Source organism: Rhyacophila brunnea, unplaced genomic scaffold, assembly GCF_057557595.1.
Source record: "Rhyacophila brunnea isolate RB1 unplaced genomic scaffold, BYU_Rbru_1.0 scaffold_1, whole genome shotgun sequence".
Classification (NCBI taxonomy): Eukaryota; Metazoa; Arthropoda; class Insecta; order Trichoptera; family Rhyacophilidae; genus Rhyacophila; species Rhyacophila brunnea.
The window spans coordinates 12,138,064-12,157,865 of NW_028232751.1; the positions used below are offsets into that span (position 1 = coordinate 12,138,064).

Sequence of the window (19,802 nt, forward strand, 5' to 3'; positions counted from 1 at the left end):
GTTGATCCACTTGTACCTGCCAACAGCATAGAAAACAGCTAACATTAGTAGTATATACGAATTAAACACAAGTAAAATTGTTAAAATAACAACGGGCTGTCTCGGTCAATTGAATTTCGTATAACTATTTTCGTACAAATTTCATGTCATCATTTGGAAGACAGTACCATAGAGACGAAGGTTAAATTTCATCCCTCCCGCTTTGAGAAACGCTGCGCTACGGTAAGGAGTAATGTAAAGTACGCATGCGTACACTTGGCGGAATCAATACGTTTTTCTGGAGTCGCCAACGCAAGCGCCCTTACTAAGATGCCTTCAAAATAAAACAGACATGGCGGACAGCGAGTTTGAAGAGTTCCGCCACATTTTTGATCGACTTCCACAAAATTCGAAAACCTCAACGCCATTTTACTCGTAAGTTTAAACATTTTTTTATCGTATGCGCTTGAAAAAATCAATTAATACGCCCCCCTATGTCTTTTATTACGCTTCCATATTTTTGGTTACCTTCGAAATTATCTGTATCATATGATCGTAGTGTCGTCAAATATTATATTTTAATATTATTTTTTATAATTATAAAAACAATTCCTTGACCACAAATTAAACGATACATCAATTATCAACTGCTTTAAATATTTAATAATAGTGATTTAATTATGTATGTTAGTATATTTCTTATAAATCACTGAAAATATTGTTATAAACATTTAACATGTTTTTAACGTTTAACAAAAAAGGCTTATGTTATATTTTTTATATAATTATTACTAGTGAAGTTTGTTTTAAAATAACTATCGTAAAGTTTTACGCTTAAGGTCAATGATGTTTACATGTTAGTCAATGACGCTTTAGAAGATAATTTTCAGACCCTCTGTAAATTTATAAAGACATAAGATTGTTTAAAGGTAAAAACTAGATTGGAACTTGGATTGTTTCAATTTTATATTAAGTAGATACATTTACTTTCTGTGGTTTTTAAGAAAATGCGTTATACTTGGAAGATTGTTGCGTAAGATTCGTAGAATGTATAGTGGGTGTCCGATTGAAACGGACATGTGTGAAAGAAAAATAGTGACGGTGTATTGATCCAACTCGAAAAAAATACGATGGTCTTTCTGTTAAATTTGTTGTCAATACAAAAATTGACAAACTGTTTGACGTTAGTGGTATGAGTTGATAAGCTGGAAATTCAAGCCATACTTTTTATTATAAAATGAATAAATTTGTCGTAGACAACTTTCAAATTTACATATTATTAAGGATTTAAATTCAAAGTCTTAAAAATTTATGTCAAAGTGAACAAATTCGTTTAAAACTTTCTTAATGATATTATAATGAATACTTATATTAAAATAAAATGTTTAAAAACTTAAAATATACCAATCTCTGTAACAAAAAATGTGGTAAATCATTTGAAATTAAGGCTTAAAGGTAAATAACAACACTTGACAAGCAATCTGAGGTAGATTAATTTTTATGAGACACCAATACAATGATTACCTACTTATTTACTAAATTGATCCATCAATCAATAAGTGTTATGTTTATTTTGTTTGACAGTTTAGTGCCAAATGTTGGACTCGACGAGGATTCCCCGACGTCCTCTAAGAGCGGCAGCTCATGCGGCGGCGACGTTAGGGGGTCGAATCAAAACGGACCTCCGAATCTCCTAGACGCGCACACTAGAACCAGCAGCGGGGAGGATGATGAGGACGATGACGGCATCAGGCTTAACAGGGTTGGTGGAGGACGGGGAACGCCTAACCTCGGCTGGACGACCAACGGGGAGAGACGAAGGCGAAAGCTGCCCGAGATACCAAAAAATAAAAAATGTGAGTCGTTCAATGTATGAATCTTTGAATCATTTAATTATTTTTCAAATTTTGTCCTCAGTTGTATTTATAAAATATACAATAAGCAAACAATCATCATACTGGTAAAAATGAGTTAATAACGATTCCTAAAAAGTATTCAAAGCTGAACCATTTCTGTAGCCTTCCAGTATTTTTTTTCAAAATAAACAATTTTAAATTAATATTATTAATATATCGATGTATTAATTAAAATTTAACTGATTGCAATTTATTGATAAACTTATTTATCCAACGTTAGAGCAAAAAAAATGCTTTTAAAAAGCTCATCGACCAAAATGGACTTATGTCATTTTACCAAAATAACATAGGTGTTAAGAAACATCTCCGTAAGTCAGTCAAGATACACATAAGATTGTAAAGCCCAATAAACCCAAAGCTTTAATCACCAATGAGACTAAAACTAACTACATGGATTGCATTCTTTACAATTCGTTGCTGTCGTTAAAAATATTGAAAACTATATTATTTTATTAATATCCGTTTTGCAGTAAACAGTAAAGTTTATATGTTGATTGGTTGCTTACTGTATAAATAGATCACATAATATTATATGATTGAAAAATAGATTTAATATATACATATATTTAGTTTAACAGTAAAATGTGTATTCTCTTGTATTTCCCTGCGTATATTTGTTTATTATAAATAGTGTAATTATTAAAATTGATTGTCGTTTTATAATATATTTTTATGAAATATTTGCAAAATTATGTGTTTACTATTTAATTGCACAAATATTGCGCATGCGTGAATTATTTTAAGATTGCGTTTTATGCACGGTTTTTAAGAATGTTATAATGATAACTCGGTACAAGAATGTTTACTGAAAGCCAGGCGGGAACAGCGATAATTTTCATGGGCAATTTCGGCAAAATTCATCAATAAGAATGATAATCTAACCTAACCTAATTAATAATCAAGCATATCAGCTATTTTCAAAATATTTTTGTCGCTGGCTTCCACTCAATAGACAAGAACCGATAACTTTGGAAGAAAAATTAAATTGTTTGATTTATACATCTAATTTGATTAATATTGCGCGATGTATTTATCAATTAGACAAAATAAATTATTGTACTGTCCTTATAAAATAATGACCACTAACTCACATGTATTAAAAATTTTGTTTGCTAATAACTTGCTTGTTTGCTATTGTTTTATAATTATAATACTGATTTTTTTTAAATTATTAATGAGCGTTAAGCACGTTAAAAAATATATTTGTATAGTTGTTTGCAATGCCTCTGTAAGCGAATAATCCTGATGATTATTAATTATGTAAATTATATACAAAATGATGAGTTTTTTTTTAAATTATTTAATCCACCACTATATCCGTTTATTTACAGAAATGTGAATATTGTTATATTTAAAGCTTTAGAGTAATTTTTTTCCATTTTCGTTTTAGTTTCTTAATTGCTTTACTTTCAATCCGTTATGCGTTCGTATACCGTAACCAACATTAGGCGCCATTTCATGTCGTACTGAGAGCATTCCAGAAGCAATCTTAAACTAAATAATGCGTGATTTCTTTTCTGATTTAATATATTATAGCTCGATGAGAAGAGACCTCTCGCAAACCGTAAGACGCCGCAAACTTTTTTAAAAATTGCAAAATTGAAATATTTTCCCTCGTAGAAACCAAGTTGCAAAAACCGACCGATTCGGTAAGGGTTGGACCGACTTGATAAGCTCTTCCATTTCAACCGACATATGAGAACTCTCTGATGAGGTGATTGGCACTTTGGAATTTGCTGCATTAGCAAGTCGGAGATTCCATAAAACAAGCTGACAAGATTGGAAGCAAAACCACCTAGTCGGGTTAAGAATTAAGAAGTACAATGGTTTGGAGTCTGGTTATCTCCCTATGTCACAATGAGGATCGTGAGTCCTTTTAAATGTTTTAATTATATCTCTAAATATACCTGCATTCCACCGTCTGCTTATGTATTAAGATATCCGCAATGTCCTTCTTTAGGTCAGACTATGAGTAGGCGACCCTTCTGCGTCAAACCTCGATGCTTACGTTGACGATAAGACTTTCCAAAATTATTACTTTACCATTGTGCTCAAAGAACCGCGGAGAGCTTTATAGATCCGATCACCATTTATTTCATCCGGGAAAAAATGCATTTTTTTATTTTCAACTATTAACCTTCAAATTGCTCTATTATGTCAAGATTTTTTGACTTTCATAGCAGTTTTAAATAGTCCAAAACTGTTGGATAGTTATTTGTGGTTTTGATTTAGTGGTCGTTATCAACTGAAGAAAGTTTCCTACGACCATCTTCATTTTCAAGTCTAAAGTCCTCGGGACGATTCTTTTGGATGCATCATTCCACCATTCGGGAAATCATTTTCGTATCACCCTAATATTTTTATTTCTTATCAAGACTATAAAAAACAGATAAGTTATGTAATGAGTTATGAGAAAAATATATACGTTAAAATAACATGTAAGAATGTTTATATAACCATCAGCATATTACTATTGATTTGAAATTTTAATCTTGCGTGGGCGGCATTATCTATTTGCAATTGCCGCAATTATCTTGTAAAACTGTCTGTTATGAAACTTAGCAATTATTTAGAATGATAAATCTGTACCCGAGACTTAAACTATTGTACTATGTCAAAAACTTCACTTTCGGCGAAATTGAAAATAAATATTATTTGTATTTTGAACTGCGCGAAATTTTATTACTTATGAATATTTTTAATAATAACATGTACTTAATTGAAAAGATTTCATAATACTTTAATGATAAATTAAAATAAATTAACGGAAACCTTGTGTGTATAATGTAAAAACTTAAATTGCTAATTGTTCAAGGAAATGTTTCAAAAGTTTCCTTTTTATTTAACTATTTTTACAGTTTTAATTAGGTGTTTTCATTAACATCATTTTGTTCCATAGGCTTTATAAGAAATATTAATTTTAATGCTTAAAAAGGCAGTCTAACTAAGTGACAAATATACATTTAGGATAGTTATTAAAGTAGTTTTCTATTGCATAATATATAATGTTACTGCACTGCGTTGAGACTTATTCGTTCAGTTTCCTACTAAGTAGGTACTATACTTATTTTTTTGTTAAAATTTTACTTGGATTAGTTCTGCATAAAGCTAGCTAAATGTTATTTGTGAAATATAATATAAATGTTTAGTGAATTTATTTAGTATTATAAGAGTGTAATAACCTCTATGATTTAATTTCGTTAATATTGTCATTGACAATACGTTTTGTACATATACATTAAAAAATATAATGTAGAGTGAGAACAGTGACTTAAATGAGTTAAAATTATTCTTCAAGAATTTATAAAACAATAATAAAATAAACCCAACGTTAAAGTGATTGGTAGATTACCCATCTCTGAATCCGTGTAATCTTGTGTTTAACACGTTGTTTTTCAATATGTGTTTGATCAATAATGGGTATTCAATGGCAGGCAAACGGTCAACTACCATTTCGCGTAAAAAATATGTTAATATAATCTAAGCTCTATTGAATCCTATAAACTCTACTTAGGAGCAAAAATGGTACGTAGGTAGCTACCTAATTTATATAATAATATTAAAAACCTTTTTCAGTAGCCCTATTAATTTATTAATTATATTCCCTAGATTATTATCTCATTATAATGTAGAGATTAACATTAAGCATTATATCAATGTCACTTTATTAAAAGAATTTGTTAATAAATAACATTTATAATAAAATAAATACAGTACCTATGTAGTTGTCGAAAAAACCAAACTGATATGTATGAAATATCATAAAACTCATACCAATTACAATATAAAGTCATTTTATTTACTAAAAGGAAATTTAGAGTAAATTTGCATATTTTACGACTTCCTATTACTTATTGCATTCTTGCTACGAAATATTATGACTCAAAATAATAAAATGTTATCGTCGAGAGCGAGTTTTTATCTCATTTATCTCATTAAAAATATATTTTAAAAACATCGCCTTGATGATAAATATATAATTCGAAAATTAAAAGTTTAAAATTTAAAGTTCTATTTTTGTGTTAGTCGTTATCCGTTATGTCAAATAAAACTGCATTTTTTTTACATTTCACCGCAAAGGCGACAAAATAATAAATAGTTTAATAATACATTTAATTAAAGCCGTGTTGTATAATCAACGTATATTATTGTATTCCGATAATAATAAATAGTAATTTCTTGGAGTTGTTTATTAGTGGTAGTAAAGGCGTCTTATTTACTCACACCTTGATCGATTAGTCGCCGTGACGTAGACGTTTCCCTCAGTTTGACATTTCCCCGCCAGCGCGCTGCGGTCAACAAGTAAACATCGATAGTGCAAAAGGGTGCCTTTTCAGCAATCATATCATTGCGTGACAACTATAAAACGTAAATATCCCCCTCGAATCATTAAAAAGTCGACAATATAATGCCTCCGACAGACGTGCGGTGTTTGTGTATTGCACTTCCGACGCAATAACATCGCGAAAGTGACTAAGACTCCGGTGAAAAACTCCGACTACATTATAATACGTGACGATTGGTTTTACCAGCCGGGTTTTCAATACGTCGGTAAGTTTTATTATAATCTACTTTATTGCACTGATAAATAATATCTAAAATTTAAAAAAAAAACCGCTTATTTTTAATGTATAAGAAAAACTGCGTAATATTTTTAATGTATTGTAGTAATTTATGTAAGTTTGCGGCGAGTTTTCATAACATGTGGTGACACATTAAATGGTTATTATGTTTTTATTTACTTATTTATTATTTAAAACCAACAGATATAACTGCGATTTTAATTAGCAATTACCGGCTGTATATCAAAACAGTATGCGTATTATTTTAAGATGGAACCAACTAACAAGAGGGAAATATGAAAATGGATATAAAAAAAAAATCAAGAACATATAAGTCGACATAAAGGCGAATGCAGTCCATCGATATAAACAATAGTCAACATTCGACGATGTCATATAAAGGTAACACTTTTCTCCATATTGTAGCATACAGCGGGGAAATACAAGTGTAGTAAAATGTTTAAATACAATTGTAACAGATTCGTATGTGGTGTTTTTAAATTAATAAGTGTTTGGTTGTGAATCAGCATCCGTGATGACTCTCTGCGGCCAGCCTGCGTCGCTGGCGGAGGAACTTGGCGCCCTCGCCGGACCTCTAGTTCGTCCGGGATGTCAAGGAAGGCCGCTACTGGTGCTCAAGTGTGGCTACCTTCTGGATGAGGATTCGAGTCCAGATTCGGAACGGTTACACAGCCTGGGCGATGTCGACAGTGGACACAGCACGGCTCACTCGCCGACAGATACAGGGCCGAAGAGCTTATCGCCAACTCCTATGCAGATTATGCATACCGGTATGTAATCCATCGCTATAGTTTGATAAAAAAATATTATACATGTCATGGACCCGCGATGATCGAGTGATCTCGGTCCTGGAAAAATTTACATGTTACGTTATTGTTGCAATGTGTTCTAACCCAATAACCCAATAGATTGAGCAAGAGCCTAACACTCTTATTGAGGCGGTCAAGATCCATGCCAGATTGTAGAGTCAATAATAATAATAATATGTTATTGACCAACTGTTTAACGGCCCACATGCTCGTCGTAGGTCAAAATTGAGTTTTTATTGTATTTTCACACCATGATCCTGGACACTCCTTAAACGTTGTAGATGTAGACGTTAGGTACATGTTCAAACACGCGCGTTAACATAATTTTACTCCCTACTTTAATTATAGTTTGTGAATTTATGGCTACGGCCGTATGTTGTAGCTTAACGACTGGGGAATGCCAAAAGAAATGGCATATTTCAAAAAAACACTACCTTATTCTTAGGTCAATAATTATTATAAAGCAATCATTATTCGTAGGATGTTTATCACACTTGAATGGTCAAAGACATAGCTTATAATAAGCATCTTTAGAATTATCTTCAAATGTGTTAATCTTGCCGAATTTTGAATAATAAAATGAATAATTCTTGTCAAATTTGGGATCACAGAGATTATCAATATAATTTTTTATCGTGAATATTTTACAAAAAAATATCTCGTCATAAATTATACTAATGGTTTTATAAATGCATTTAAAAATAGATAAATGTAAAAAATCTTGCGACCCGAAAACCGAAATATGACTATATTCTAAAACATTAGAGCGAGAGGTTTAAAAGAATACTATGTTATGTAACAAAAATACTTTATATAGTCATCAAATGTTTAAAATAAATATGAGGGATAATAAGGCTTCAAAATTATATAAATAGATTATCCAGTGTCCAGGATCATGGTTTGAAAATACAATAAAAACTCAATTTTGACCTACGACGAGCATGTCCCCCCTTAATATTAATTTATTACTCTGCCCGCATAATGTCCGGAGTCTCAATAGACTAGAATAAGACAAAAATAGATTTATACAAAATACATAATAAATGGTAAGTCAAGACGACGAATTAAACAAATATGTATGTTTATCACTTTGACCGGGCATTAAACATAATATTCAATTACTTAATCACGTGGTCCATAACATAGATCGGTATATCAATTAACTGCAAACCATCAAATGTTTGCTTACTGGACATACAAATCTATTTATAGTCATCTCGGTGGCAGGGGTTAAATCCACGTCGGTGTCATTTTGTTTGTAGGCAACATTGATGTATTAACGTAGGCAAACATTATTATGTCAACAGGTTTTAATAAAATTGTAATGTATAAAGCCATACCATCATACAAAAAATAATACGAGAAGTTTTAAAGCATTTCTTGTAATACTAATATGATAAAATAATTACGGAGGTGTGGAATAAATGAGGACACATATTTAATATTAAGAAAATGTGTTTTCAGATTACCACATAAGTACATATGCATGAAACAGGATTACACTTTAGTTGGACCAGATGATAACGAAAACAAATATTACATCTTTTAAGAGCAGTGGGAGTTTCGACGAAGCAAACTATACGGTTGCTTCGTCATAAAGTATTTTGGTTAAAAAAATATTCGATGCATAAAGTAATAACCCTGATAACAGAGCTATTATTATATTGTAATATACCAATACACATTGCAATACATATTGTAATGGCGTTTTATCGCACATTTTTTTTAAGAGTTTCTCCATACACCATAGCACCACAGGTTTCCAAGTATCTAACCTAACCTAATGAATTTGCATAACATTTGAAACTAAAAATGAAAAGGGGGCGGCATTCTAAGACACTTTGCCTACGGACGTCACAATATGGATGCCCTTCTACACCATCTTGCACTCCATATTCAGACTGTACACCTGTCTAGCTGGTCTAGCATCATCCCATACATAATATGGTCGCATTCTCGGTGACATAATATGTTACAAGCCGTGTTCCACATGCCCTTAGACTATCGGTTCGGAATATGAAACTCAGTGTTCTAATATTTCAGCCCCACAGATTCCACCCTTACCTACAGGAATGATCTATCTATATTATATGCGTTACAGGATTGAACTATAAAAAAAGCTGAGTTTTGCATTCTTGTGCGGCATCTGCAAAACATAACCCAGCCACGTGACCAAAGGCTGACGTGTTTACTCACGTCCTCGAATACTCGTGACGAGGTTGTGCAAATGTACCGTCTAAAACTCAAAAACTGATCCGTTGCCACGTTTATACCTACAGTATCATTACATAAAAATGATTATACTATTTAAATTATATGACATTATATATTTTTGCAGGCTCATTATCACCATCTTCAAGCTGCAGTACCACAGGAGTTCCTTTTCCAACTCCGTCTGGAGGAGGAATATCATTTAGTCAATTGGAAATGTTGGAAGCAACTCATAGAGGCCTCCACAAGTTCATCCCTCGTCACCACGGCGAAATAGAGTTAGAAATTGGCGATCCCCTATATGTACAAAAGGAAGCAGAGGATCTTTGGTGTGAAGGTATTTAATCATCATCATATGTTTCCAAACTTTTCTATGTCTAGCCTCAAATATTTAATAGTCATGTAGTGATCGATACGTAAATCATTTTTTAAGACTACAGATTGAATCATACACTATTATAAGTGAACAAAGTAAACTTTAAGTTTCTATTTCAGTTCATAAAATGAAAATATAAACTGAAAACAGTAGATTTTTAATTGATTGCTTCTTTCAATTGTTAACGGAAAAATGCAATAACACTCTTGTTCATGTTTTATTTCATGATTTTATAAAAACGTTGGAACTTTCTTGGTGATTGAGATTCATCATCGCCGGATTTATAGTAGGCAAATATGTAAAGTACATACATACGATGGTGTGCGTCCACAGAACAGATAATAAATAGAATATCAATTGGTTATATTCAATACGCCGCACGTTGAAGCAGGGTTTTTGAATGTGTGAGTGTCCCACAAAAATGAAGCACACATCATGCACGTGCAATAGTGTGTGTAATACACCAACATTAAATGGGCGTAAATGCATAAACCGAGAGCAGTTTTCAGTATTAGACGTACAACGTATTCTTGACACTTGTGTAAGTTTAACCCGGATTCTTCCTTACTCGAGACGGTTACCTGCTATCGTATTACCCGTTGGGTATTTCAGTTCCCATTATTTCTGAGTTCCCTGTGTGCGTCAGAACTTAAAATAAAACACAATATTGTGAACGCGTCAACGAATGATACCAACCATAAAATAAATTTGTAATCATGTTACGATATTGACATAAACATTCAAAATAACAATACAAATATGCTTGCTTGAGAAATGTAGTTGCACCATTTGTTTATTTTTTCATAGTTGTATCATTACCAACCTTTTTCTGATCAGATTGATTTTTTCTTTATCGCAACATCCTGTGGGTGTAGGGACATATACTTGATGAAAGCAATTTTTAGTATTTTATTTCGCTGTCGTAGATATAGGCTTAAACGACAACTAAGAGTCCGTTGGATCTATAAAATAATCAAGTAGAAGGCGAAAATACGTTGCAAATACAAATGAAAGAGAAGAATATACTCACCGAGGAGAAGTCTTCAATTAAGCAGTGGATCAAGAATGGCTGTGACGATGATGTATAGTAAACTAGGCATTTTAGTTTCCATCAGTTATTATACATATACAGGAAACATGAATAATTAAATTTGAATACTAAATTATTATTTTTTATTCAATACTAAATACATAAGATTTAAAAATCTTTTTTCAAAATGATAAATGTTCATTCATAAGAATCTAATATTTATAAATCTTGCATTTGAATAAAAAAAAATACGTAACATGAAAGTTAACAGTTGACGCCAACTTGATCCCTTGACCAATCACAAAGTTGGTTGTCCTTCCATTGACAGAATTTGAAAACACCTTGGAGAATGTGTTAAAATTATTTCGCATTAGTCATATACACGTAGCTTAATGAATACAAGTACTCACCCGGATTGTGAAAGGTGTGAATTCAAATTTTACTTGGGACAACTAGATTTTTTTCTAATGGGTTTGTTTCTGATGTTTTTTAAAATGATGAATTTTAATTCGAAGTATTTTTTTCCCTAGGGGTAAATCTTAGGACTGGCCGACAAGGTATCTTCCCGTCGGCGTACGCGGTAGATATGGATTATAATGATTTTGACCCAACAAATGTTCAAGTCAAGAGGGAACGTTATTTATTAGGGTAAACAATCTTTATTGTTACACTTTAACTGGTTTTAAAATACAAAATATACAGTCGAACTTGGTTATTACGATCACGGAAATAGCAAGATCTCAGATGTAATGAGGAAACATTAATCGACATTTTAGTTTATGATTTTTTTCCATACATTTATTCACTATTATAACGAGCTACTTCCCGGGTATACCGAGCAAAACTGTTAATGTGTCGATCATTTAAAAATAACATTTTCGACCCTAAGCAATAAAATCGGACCGGGCAGAATGCCGCCGCGATCGGATTACATTTATGATACTAGTAAAGTTATCTAATTGGTGTTTTCGCCGACAACATAAGAAAATAATTATCCACGCATATGGTTGAAATTGCATGTAAAAATTCCAAGCTTTGTGAAGTCAGTGGGTACCTACCAGCGCCGGCGGCTCAGCACTTCATTACAATAAACAATTTATTTTGTAGTTTATGAATGCCATGCTTGTTTCGGGGATTTTACGGTGGTTTTCAGATTTTTTATGTTCTATGCTTAAATAAAGCGTGGCGCGAAAAATGTTATATAACGATATAACTAGTAATGCTTCTAACGAGCAAATTCAGTTGGTCCCATCTTCCTCGTAATAACCAAGTTCGACTGTATTCACAATCAATACTGGTAAAAGTAAAACAAAAACCTATGTTGATGATATCGTATTTATAACAAAGAGGTTTAAGGTGCCACTATTATTATTTAAAATTTAAATATATTTTATATCATTATTAGTATTATTTCTTATGTTAAAAAAGATATGGTTTTAAAATGACTCAAGTATATTTTCTACAAAGATTACGGATTGTTCAGGGTTAGACACCTGGGTCTAGGACGATTCGGCGCCGGGACCACTGGGCGCTAAGCAATCGAATGAAATTCGAAAACAAACAGACGTTCGTGAATTATAAGTACTTTAAAAATATATATTTGATACTTATATATTATTATTTAATACTTGGTGAGAATTTAAACATGCACACGTAAATACAGATTTAATTGAGCACATGTTTAAGTTCCAATGAGAAGAGTGTTTTTTTTTGTTATTTCTATATTAAGTGCCAGGCATAATAAGATAATAATTCTCAATCTGCAACTAAAAACATTATAGTAAGAGCAAAATGAATTAAAAGTAGTTGATAGAAACATATTAAAATTCTTTGTCTACTTTGTGTATCAAATCGTAACGAAACGTCTATTCGACAGTGCGGCGCCAACTTGTCATGGCGTCCAGTTTTCTTAGTGCCAAGATACCGAACATACGGTTTTCGACGTATTTAGGATACACCTCCTTTTAAACGAAAGAGGACGATGAAGCATTTTGTGGCTGAGGAATCTCTGAGATTGGCAGCACTAGCTCTATCAAGCTCCGCAGTAACAGATGATAAAGTAGAAATCGACCTGATGGTGGCCGACCTCCAATATGGGATGGCATGATGTCATAAGACAAGATATCTTCAATAATAACCATAATTCGATTATAGAAAATTATCAAGCAGACAAACATGCTTTATATAATATCCAATAGGAAATTATCATAGTATATATTATAAATAAAGTAAATGTTCTGATTAATGAAATATAAATATATTTTACAGGTATTTAGGTTCGGTGGAAACGTTAGCACATAAAGGAACCGGCGTAGTGTGCCAGGCTGTGAAAAAAATTGTTGGCGACCCCGGGAGTGAGCCTCGTTCTCAGGCCTGTATTTTGGAGGTCTCAGATCAGGGACTTCGGATGGTTGATCGATCGAAACCTGGGGTAAAGATATTCTAATATCGCTATTAATTGAGAATATGCACGTAATCCCTTCGGCACAATGGTTATCATGTAATTGAGGATTCCAGAGAAAAACCATATTGTTTGATCGAAACAAGACGTCTTTTATTCTTATATATCTACAAACTACTAACCACTGACAATATTATAATTATTTCAACCCACCCCAGACATACCGGCTAATCAATATTTAAGAGCATGTTCTTTAGAATAATACCTATATAATAATAAATCTTTTGGTCACTTTTGGATTCATGCAGAGTAGACTAACGATCAAATTGAAATTAATTTATTTTTTACATATTATAGTGAACTTATCAATTTATAAATTTAAGATGTTCACAACATGACATTTAAAAAACAAATAAATTGTATTAAAACAGTTTTAAAAAAATATATGCAGTATTATAAAATCAGTATAAATAGTAAACAGGTACAAACATTATAACGAAAATAAATATAAGTACACCGAATGAGCTGAGTGTATTTTAAGAATTTATAAAACAACACCTACCTCTACTCATCCTCACGTAGATGGAGTCAACATCCGAAGCGATTTGGTTGAATAGAATTTATGCCCTCCCAATTATTGGCATCACCAATGGTAGGTTAGTTTTGCACCTTGGGAGGACAAACAACTGACACTCTCGATTTCTAAGATAGTTAACAGGAATACACAGAGCAATACTACCAAGATTGACAGAGTTCTCATTTACACCGCGTATAAGTCGGGGAAAATACGTGATCAAAATATAGATCTTCTAGCGATCATGATCCCATCGTATATTTATGTCTAGTTTAGAAATATAAAAAACAATCCTTGCAGAGTTTGCGATTACTTATTTTACTTTTTTAAATCGACGCTACACTTTTTGCATTTGTTATTAAATTTTCAAGTTCCAAGCTATTGTTTAAAATTAAAGACACTAAAATGTTTTATTGTCAAAATTAAGGATAGATAATCATTTATTTTTGGTATGGTACAATAAAAATTATTAATATAGGTTCGGGTATCATTAACAATCTGTCTTAAATCGACCCAGTTATCTTCTCTCCATTAATCCGTACACTACACTGGGTACCTACTTAGGTACTGGGGCAAAACCAATAGAAACTATGTTGCGACGTGCATTTAAATAATATGTCTGAAATTAATTAAATATTACAGTAGTTAACACACGTCTAAAGGATTTATTGTGAATTTTACCCATCAGCATCAGCCTGGATCAATTCACTGTTGGGTGAGGCTCTGTCGAAGACGATTACATTTCTCTCGGTCCTGTACGTTACGTTGCCACAAACTATCACAATACTAAACTATTTTGCTCATTCAGCTGCTTTTAGGTATACCTTTTGGACTATCTACCTCTTAGATACGACTATACGACTAGTAATTGTCTCTTTTTTGTACCAGCTATCTTCTAAATTTTAATTGGTCAGTCGGGATGGCGGACGGCGATCAATGCTTTCTGATGTGGAATACTATTTTACCACGTTTTTATTAGCTCGTATTCTTGTTTGTCCAGTACACTTTTTATCTTGTGTGTCCAGTCCTAGCAACTAAATTATTAATATATACGTGCGTTAACTATGGAAATCAATATGAAATGTCAAAATGATATTTCAGTATTCTATATTTTATTTATTCAGTATTTCTATCAAGTACAAAAAAAGTATTTATTAATACATAGAATTGTCAAGTTTATATGATTCAAGAGAAAATTTAAAAACGTGGTACATAAAAAGTTCTTTTTATCTTGTAATTATTTACCCATAGTTTCCACGCGTATATTATAGAATTTTTTTTTCCCATCTGTCTGGAAAAAATCTTTCATTTTTATGTGATCTCTGAACGGACCTTCGGCGCTGTGGTATCATTTTAAAAAGATTAGATTCCACAAAATTTATTTTTAGTCAATAGCTGTTTTCATTATGTCTTTGGTAGTCTTTATAATAGTTTTAATACCGACCACGTTTAATCCATGTTTAATCCTAAGACGATCATATGGACCTCCACGGAGTGGAAAATGTATACCAAATGGCGGTGCCAACTGTCGAAATTCTTGCCGATGCGCTCAATAATACTACTAAGCTAACAATGATACTATTTTAATATCATTAGCGAAACAATATTCATAGCTAAATAACGTGTTGACTTGAATAACTATTATTTCGATAGTTACCATGCCCGATCCTAAGAAGATCATAATATATGGACCTCCACTGAGTGAAGGTTTATATTAAAAGATTTTCATGTATATGAGAAATGGTTGTTAGCCATTTGCTCAACCTATAAGGTCCATACTCTGACTCAAAACACACATTGCAAAAAAATCAGTTAATTTCGCCAGACCCGGACCCACGATATTGTAAACCGTTACGTTACAGTTCGACTATAGTGGACGAATAAAGCAACCAGTTTAAAATAAACGAAATTTTTGATAAAAACATGAATATTAAGTACTAATATAATTATGTAATCTTACAAAATTAAATTTCTCATTGCTTCCTAAATATAAGTTTTGTGATGGACGTAACGTGATATTTATTAAATATTTTACAAAAATCAAGAGTTAATACGCAACTTTAATTGAATACTGCTAATTAATACTAATTTAGTTTGTATTTATTTTTACAGAGACGAGATAATACACCGTGTATTGATTATTTCTATTCATTGAAAAACGTATCTTTCTGCGCCTTCCACCCGAGAGATCATCGCTATTTAGGGTTCATAACAAAACACCCAACGCTCCAGAGGTTTGCATGTCACGTCTTCAGAGGTCAAGACTCTACTAGACCAGTGGCGGAGGCAGTCGGGTAACTTATTTACATTTTTATTTGAACAAAAATAAGTATTTTTTTAGTTGCAATCAACTTGTTTGATAACAGAAACAAAACTGTAGATACCAACCCTAAATTATATTGGCAGAATTTAAATTCATGCCAATGCATTCTCAATAGCATGATTAATAATTAATAATACCTACAACTACATAGATAGCTCTTTGATTATATATGAGACAAGTCTTAACGACATGTTCACTAGTTTAAATTTCTTCGTACTCATTCAAAGTACATAAATTTAATCCATATTATGTATGAATGCAAAACCCACATTTATATGTATTTGCAGACCACTCAGATAGTAGTTCCTCTGCATCGAGTTCTCCTCAAAAAATGGACTGACGATATTCAATCTCTCAGTTTTGGCAGAGTTGTATTATTTAGCCTCCTATTAACATTGAATGATGTTTTATAATAAGTTGTTCTACAAACTACTATGAAAAATTGACAGGTGGCAGCAGCGTTGGTAAATGTTACCAACAAAAATATTCCAGATAAGGTTAGAAAATAAACTAGATTGCAGAAAAAATACGAGATTTTCTAAATATAAGAAAAATTAACATTTCAAAATAAAAAAACATAATTATTAAAAACAAAAAAATCTAAAAACTAATGCTGATACGAAATTTAGTCATCATATTGGATGTTACATTTAGTTTATTAGTAAGCTTAAGTGCAAAATGTCAGCACATTGGTTATCAAGCTAATCTCATTCAATAATATTCTAGCTTTTGTTATAGAACAGTTTAAGATGTTTGTGGTATCAAAATTCGCTAGATATATCGCCATACGCCAGATGTGTATGCAAGACAATAAAAACGCTAAGTTCGCAATCCAAGGTGGCAGGGACACAATATGCCAATATTAAATCACATTTTGAGCCACATCCAAGAATTTGTTTCAAAACTATACAATCGTGTTTCCTATCAGATACAATACTTCTTTATACCTTTCCGTCGATCTGACACAAATTAATTGTACTGTCATTTAATACTTTCTATATACACAATATATTATGTTAGTACTGTACTGTATCAGTCGAATTATTATGAGAGTATTATAATATCATTTGTTTTCTTTCACGACCCGATTAAAATATGGCGATATTACATATTACAAAAACTCCTCTCTCTCCACCTCTAAACAATTGTAATTAATTTAAGCTATCAGATATCTGTAATCATATTACAATAGAACATAATTACTTTGTAATTACTGCTAGGGGAGTTATATGGCGATATTACATATTAGAAATTGAATTAATAGGCATTTCCATGTAGGTATCAAGTTATAGCTAACTTTGTAGATCAATGACCGCGACAATAATCTTTGTATATCTGTTTTCACTTAGTTAGTTAATAGCCTAATTATTACATAATTATAAGTTGATAAAATCGCATTACTGTAACAATTTTACATATGTACTTACGCAATTTAAATAAACTCACACCCTTCATAATCACGACAATGACTTATCATCTCTCCTCGTCACCACACCATTGGCCCTCACATCGACAATCCCCACAAAAATAAACGATTCCTTTATTTGCGTGTCAGTTGTCTCGCTCTTTTCTACACTTTACATTTTCTCTTATGCGTTACACACAGATAATTCGCCAGTAATTTTTACAAGCCGTTTCAGTCGCATGCCTATTAGTTATTTTCTTCGTAATTAGGTGGGTGTCTAAATTAGTTAAACTCATTGGACGGATTTCGATGGACACAGCTTTGAGTCTTGTCAGGCATTAAAATTATTTTGAAGAGTTTTTCTAATATATAATATGTGTCTGCAACACACTTCAATACATATTGTATTCACAAATCTGGAAAATTCTTCATTGAATAAAAAACAATGTTTATTGGACGTTAATGTGTTTATATTTTTTTTTCTAGGAGGGCTTTCCAAAGGTTTTATCAGAAATTCATCGAGACTGCATACCCCATTGAAGACATATATCTAGAATAAAGTGATAAAGGTTCAGTATTTCGTTGAAGTATTTCTTACTTTTAGTTTTATTGTATAAAATAATATTTCTTGGCAAAAATCCACTCAAACATTAATTATTCTGTTCACTCACATCCAGTTGTAATATTCTGTGAATATTAAGATAATGTTATTACGTATTAAAAGGACTCAATGGAGAGAAGTTTGTATTAAACGTATACAAATAAATATACATTATGTATAATTCATATTTACGAAGCTATGCAGATGATCTTTTGTAAATTCAAATTCTGCCTCATTACGATAATAAAGAGTTATTTCACTTATTAATAATATATTGTTATTATAAGTATGCGATGTAAAATGAATGCATAAATTGGGCAATATTAATGATTTATTAAGTATAACGATGTAAAAAATAAAATCCAAAAATCTGTTTAAAATGTATTAATAAAAAAAACTCCTATAGTTGTATGTGATTCTTTTTCACAAATATTTGCAATTCATGTAAGATACTTCGTTGGAATCGGCACTTTTACGTTTTATTGTTTAACTTTTGAATGTCATTATTTTCATCTTCTGAAGAATGAATACGTATAAAATTGTATTTTTTTAAATAAATAATATTCACAATATTATCTTATAAAGTATAGGATAATGGTCTGTATATACGTTATACATACATACAATTCATACATAAAATACGAAATGTTCAATAACTCAACATTCTATCCAAACCTCATGTTGACTATAATATAATAACAAAAGTAGACCACGGTAATAATTGTATTATCTTTTTAATTTTTGTGAAACCAGCCATTGGTTCGATAAGATATGGAGGAGTTATAATAATATCCAGAAGTTGATGGACCTGAAGAAATTAATATATTATCTCAAAAATTTAATATATTTGACATTTGTAACTGTTGAATTTCTGTTGCCATGTCATACTGTGATTATTTAAATTTAATCGCTTTCCGTGTCATTCAATATTCGACAGTAGAATTCAATAATCATCATATCACTCCGATACTTCGTTTTTTTAAATCTCAATCCATAAATTCACACATGTATAAAGCATTTATCCATTATCTATTTATTGTTTATTTCTGATAGTGGCTTGATAATTTTTATTTCTTGTTTTTTTTAAACCATATCCGGTATCAGAAGTCGTCTATGATTTTTTTATATCTACCGCTCACAGGGATGGAATGCTGGGATCAAACCAATCTATGAAATGTATGAGCCAGGGCTGTCTTCTTCTGGCTGGGGTACGCTTACTGAAAATCGTTGATTATTAATGGTTGGACAAAGAAGTTGATACTTCTCTGGACGTCGCATCATATGGCCAAAGTATTACCATGCTTGAGATATTTAATAGCAATATTTATTAAATAAGTAGTAACTTATTACCCCACATTCAAAAAATTGCCGTTCAATTTTTTTGTTAAAGTGTGGTCACTAATAAACTTTTATATGGGGAGATCAATTGGACCACGTTATGTATTTATGGATCAGCAACTTATGAGAAAACACGAGAAATGATTTTCGACTAACTATAATTATATGTCTAAAGAAAAGATATAATGAATACTTGATATAATTAAGTGCTTGAAAAATGATATTGAGATATTGTGGTTTGAATAAATAACCACGC

General features: G+C 31.7%; 1 protein-coding gene across 1 annotated transcript; it reads left to right on the forward strand.

Annotated features, from left to right (window-relative positions):
- The first annotated feature begins 328 nt into the window (after positions 1-328).
- Aplip1 (JNK-interacting protein Aplip1) lies at positions 329-18,301 on the forward strand. Its single transcript, XM_085940108.1, has 8 exons — positions 329-414; positions 1,564-1,835; positions 6,985-7,248; positions 9,626-9,835; positions 11,435-11,552; positions 13,173-13,335; positions 15,992-16,173; positions 18,094-18,301. Exons 1-8 carry the CDS (start codon positions 332-334, stop codon positions 18,164-18,166), a joined length of 1,365 nt encoding a protein of 454 aa, XP_085796234.1. The 5' UTR covers positions 329-331; the 3' UTR covers positions 18,167-18,301.
- Positions 18,302-19,802: the final 1,501 nt, after the last annotated feature.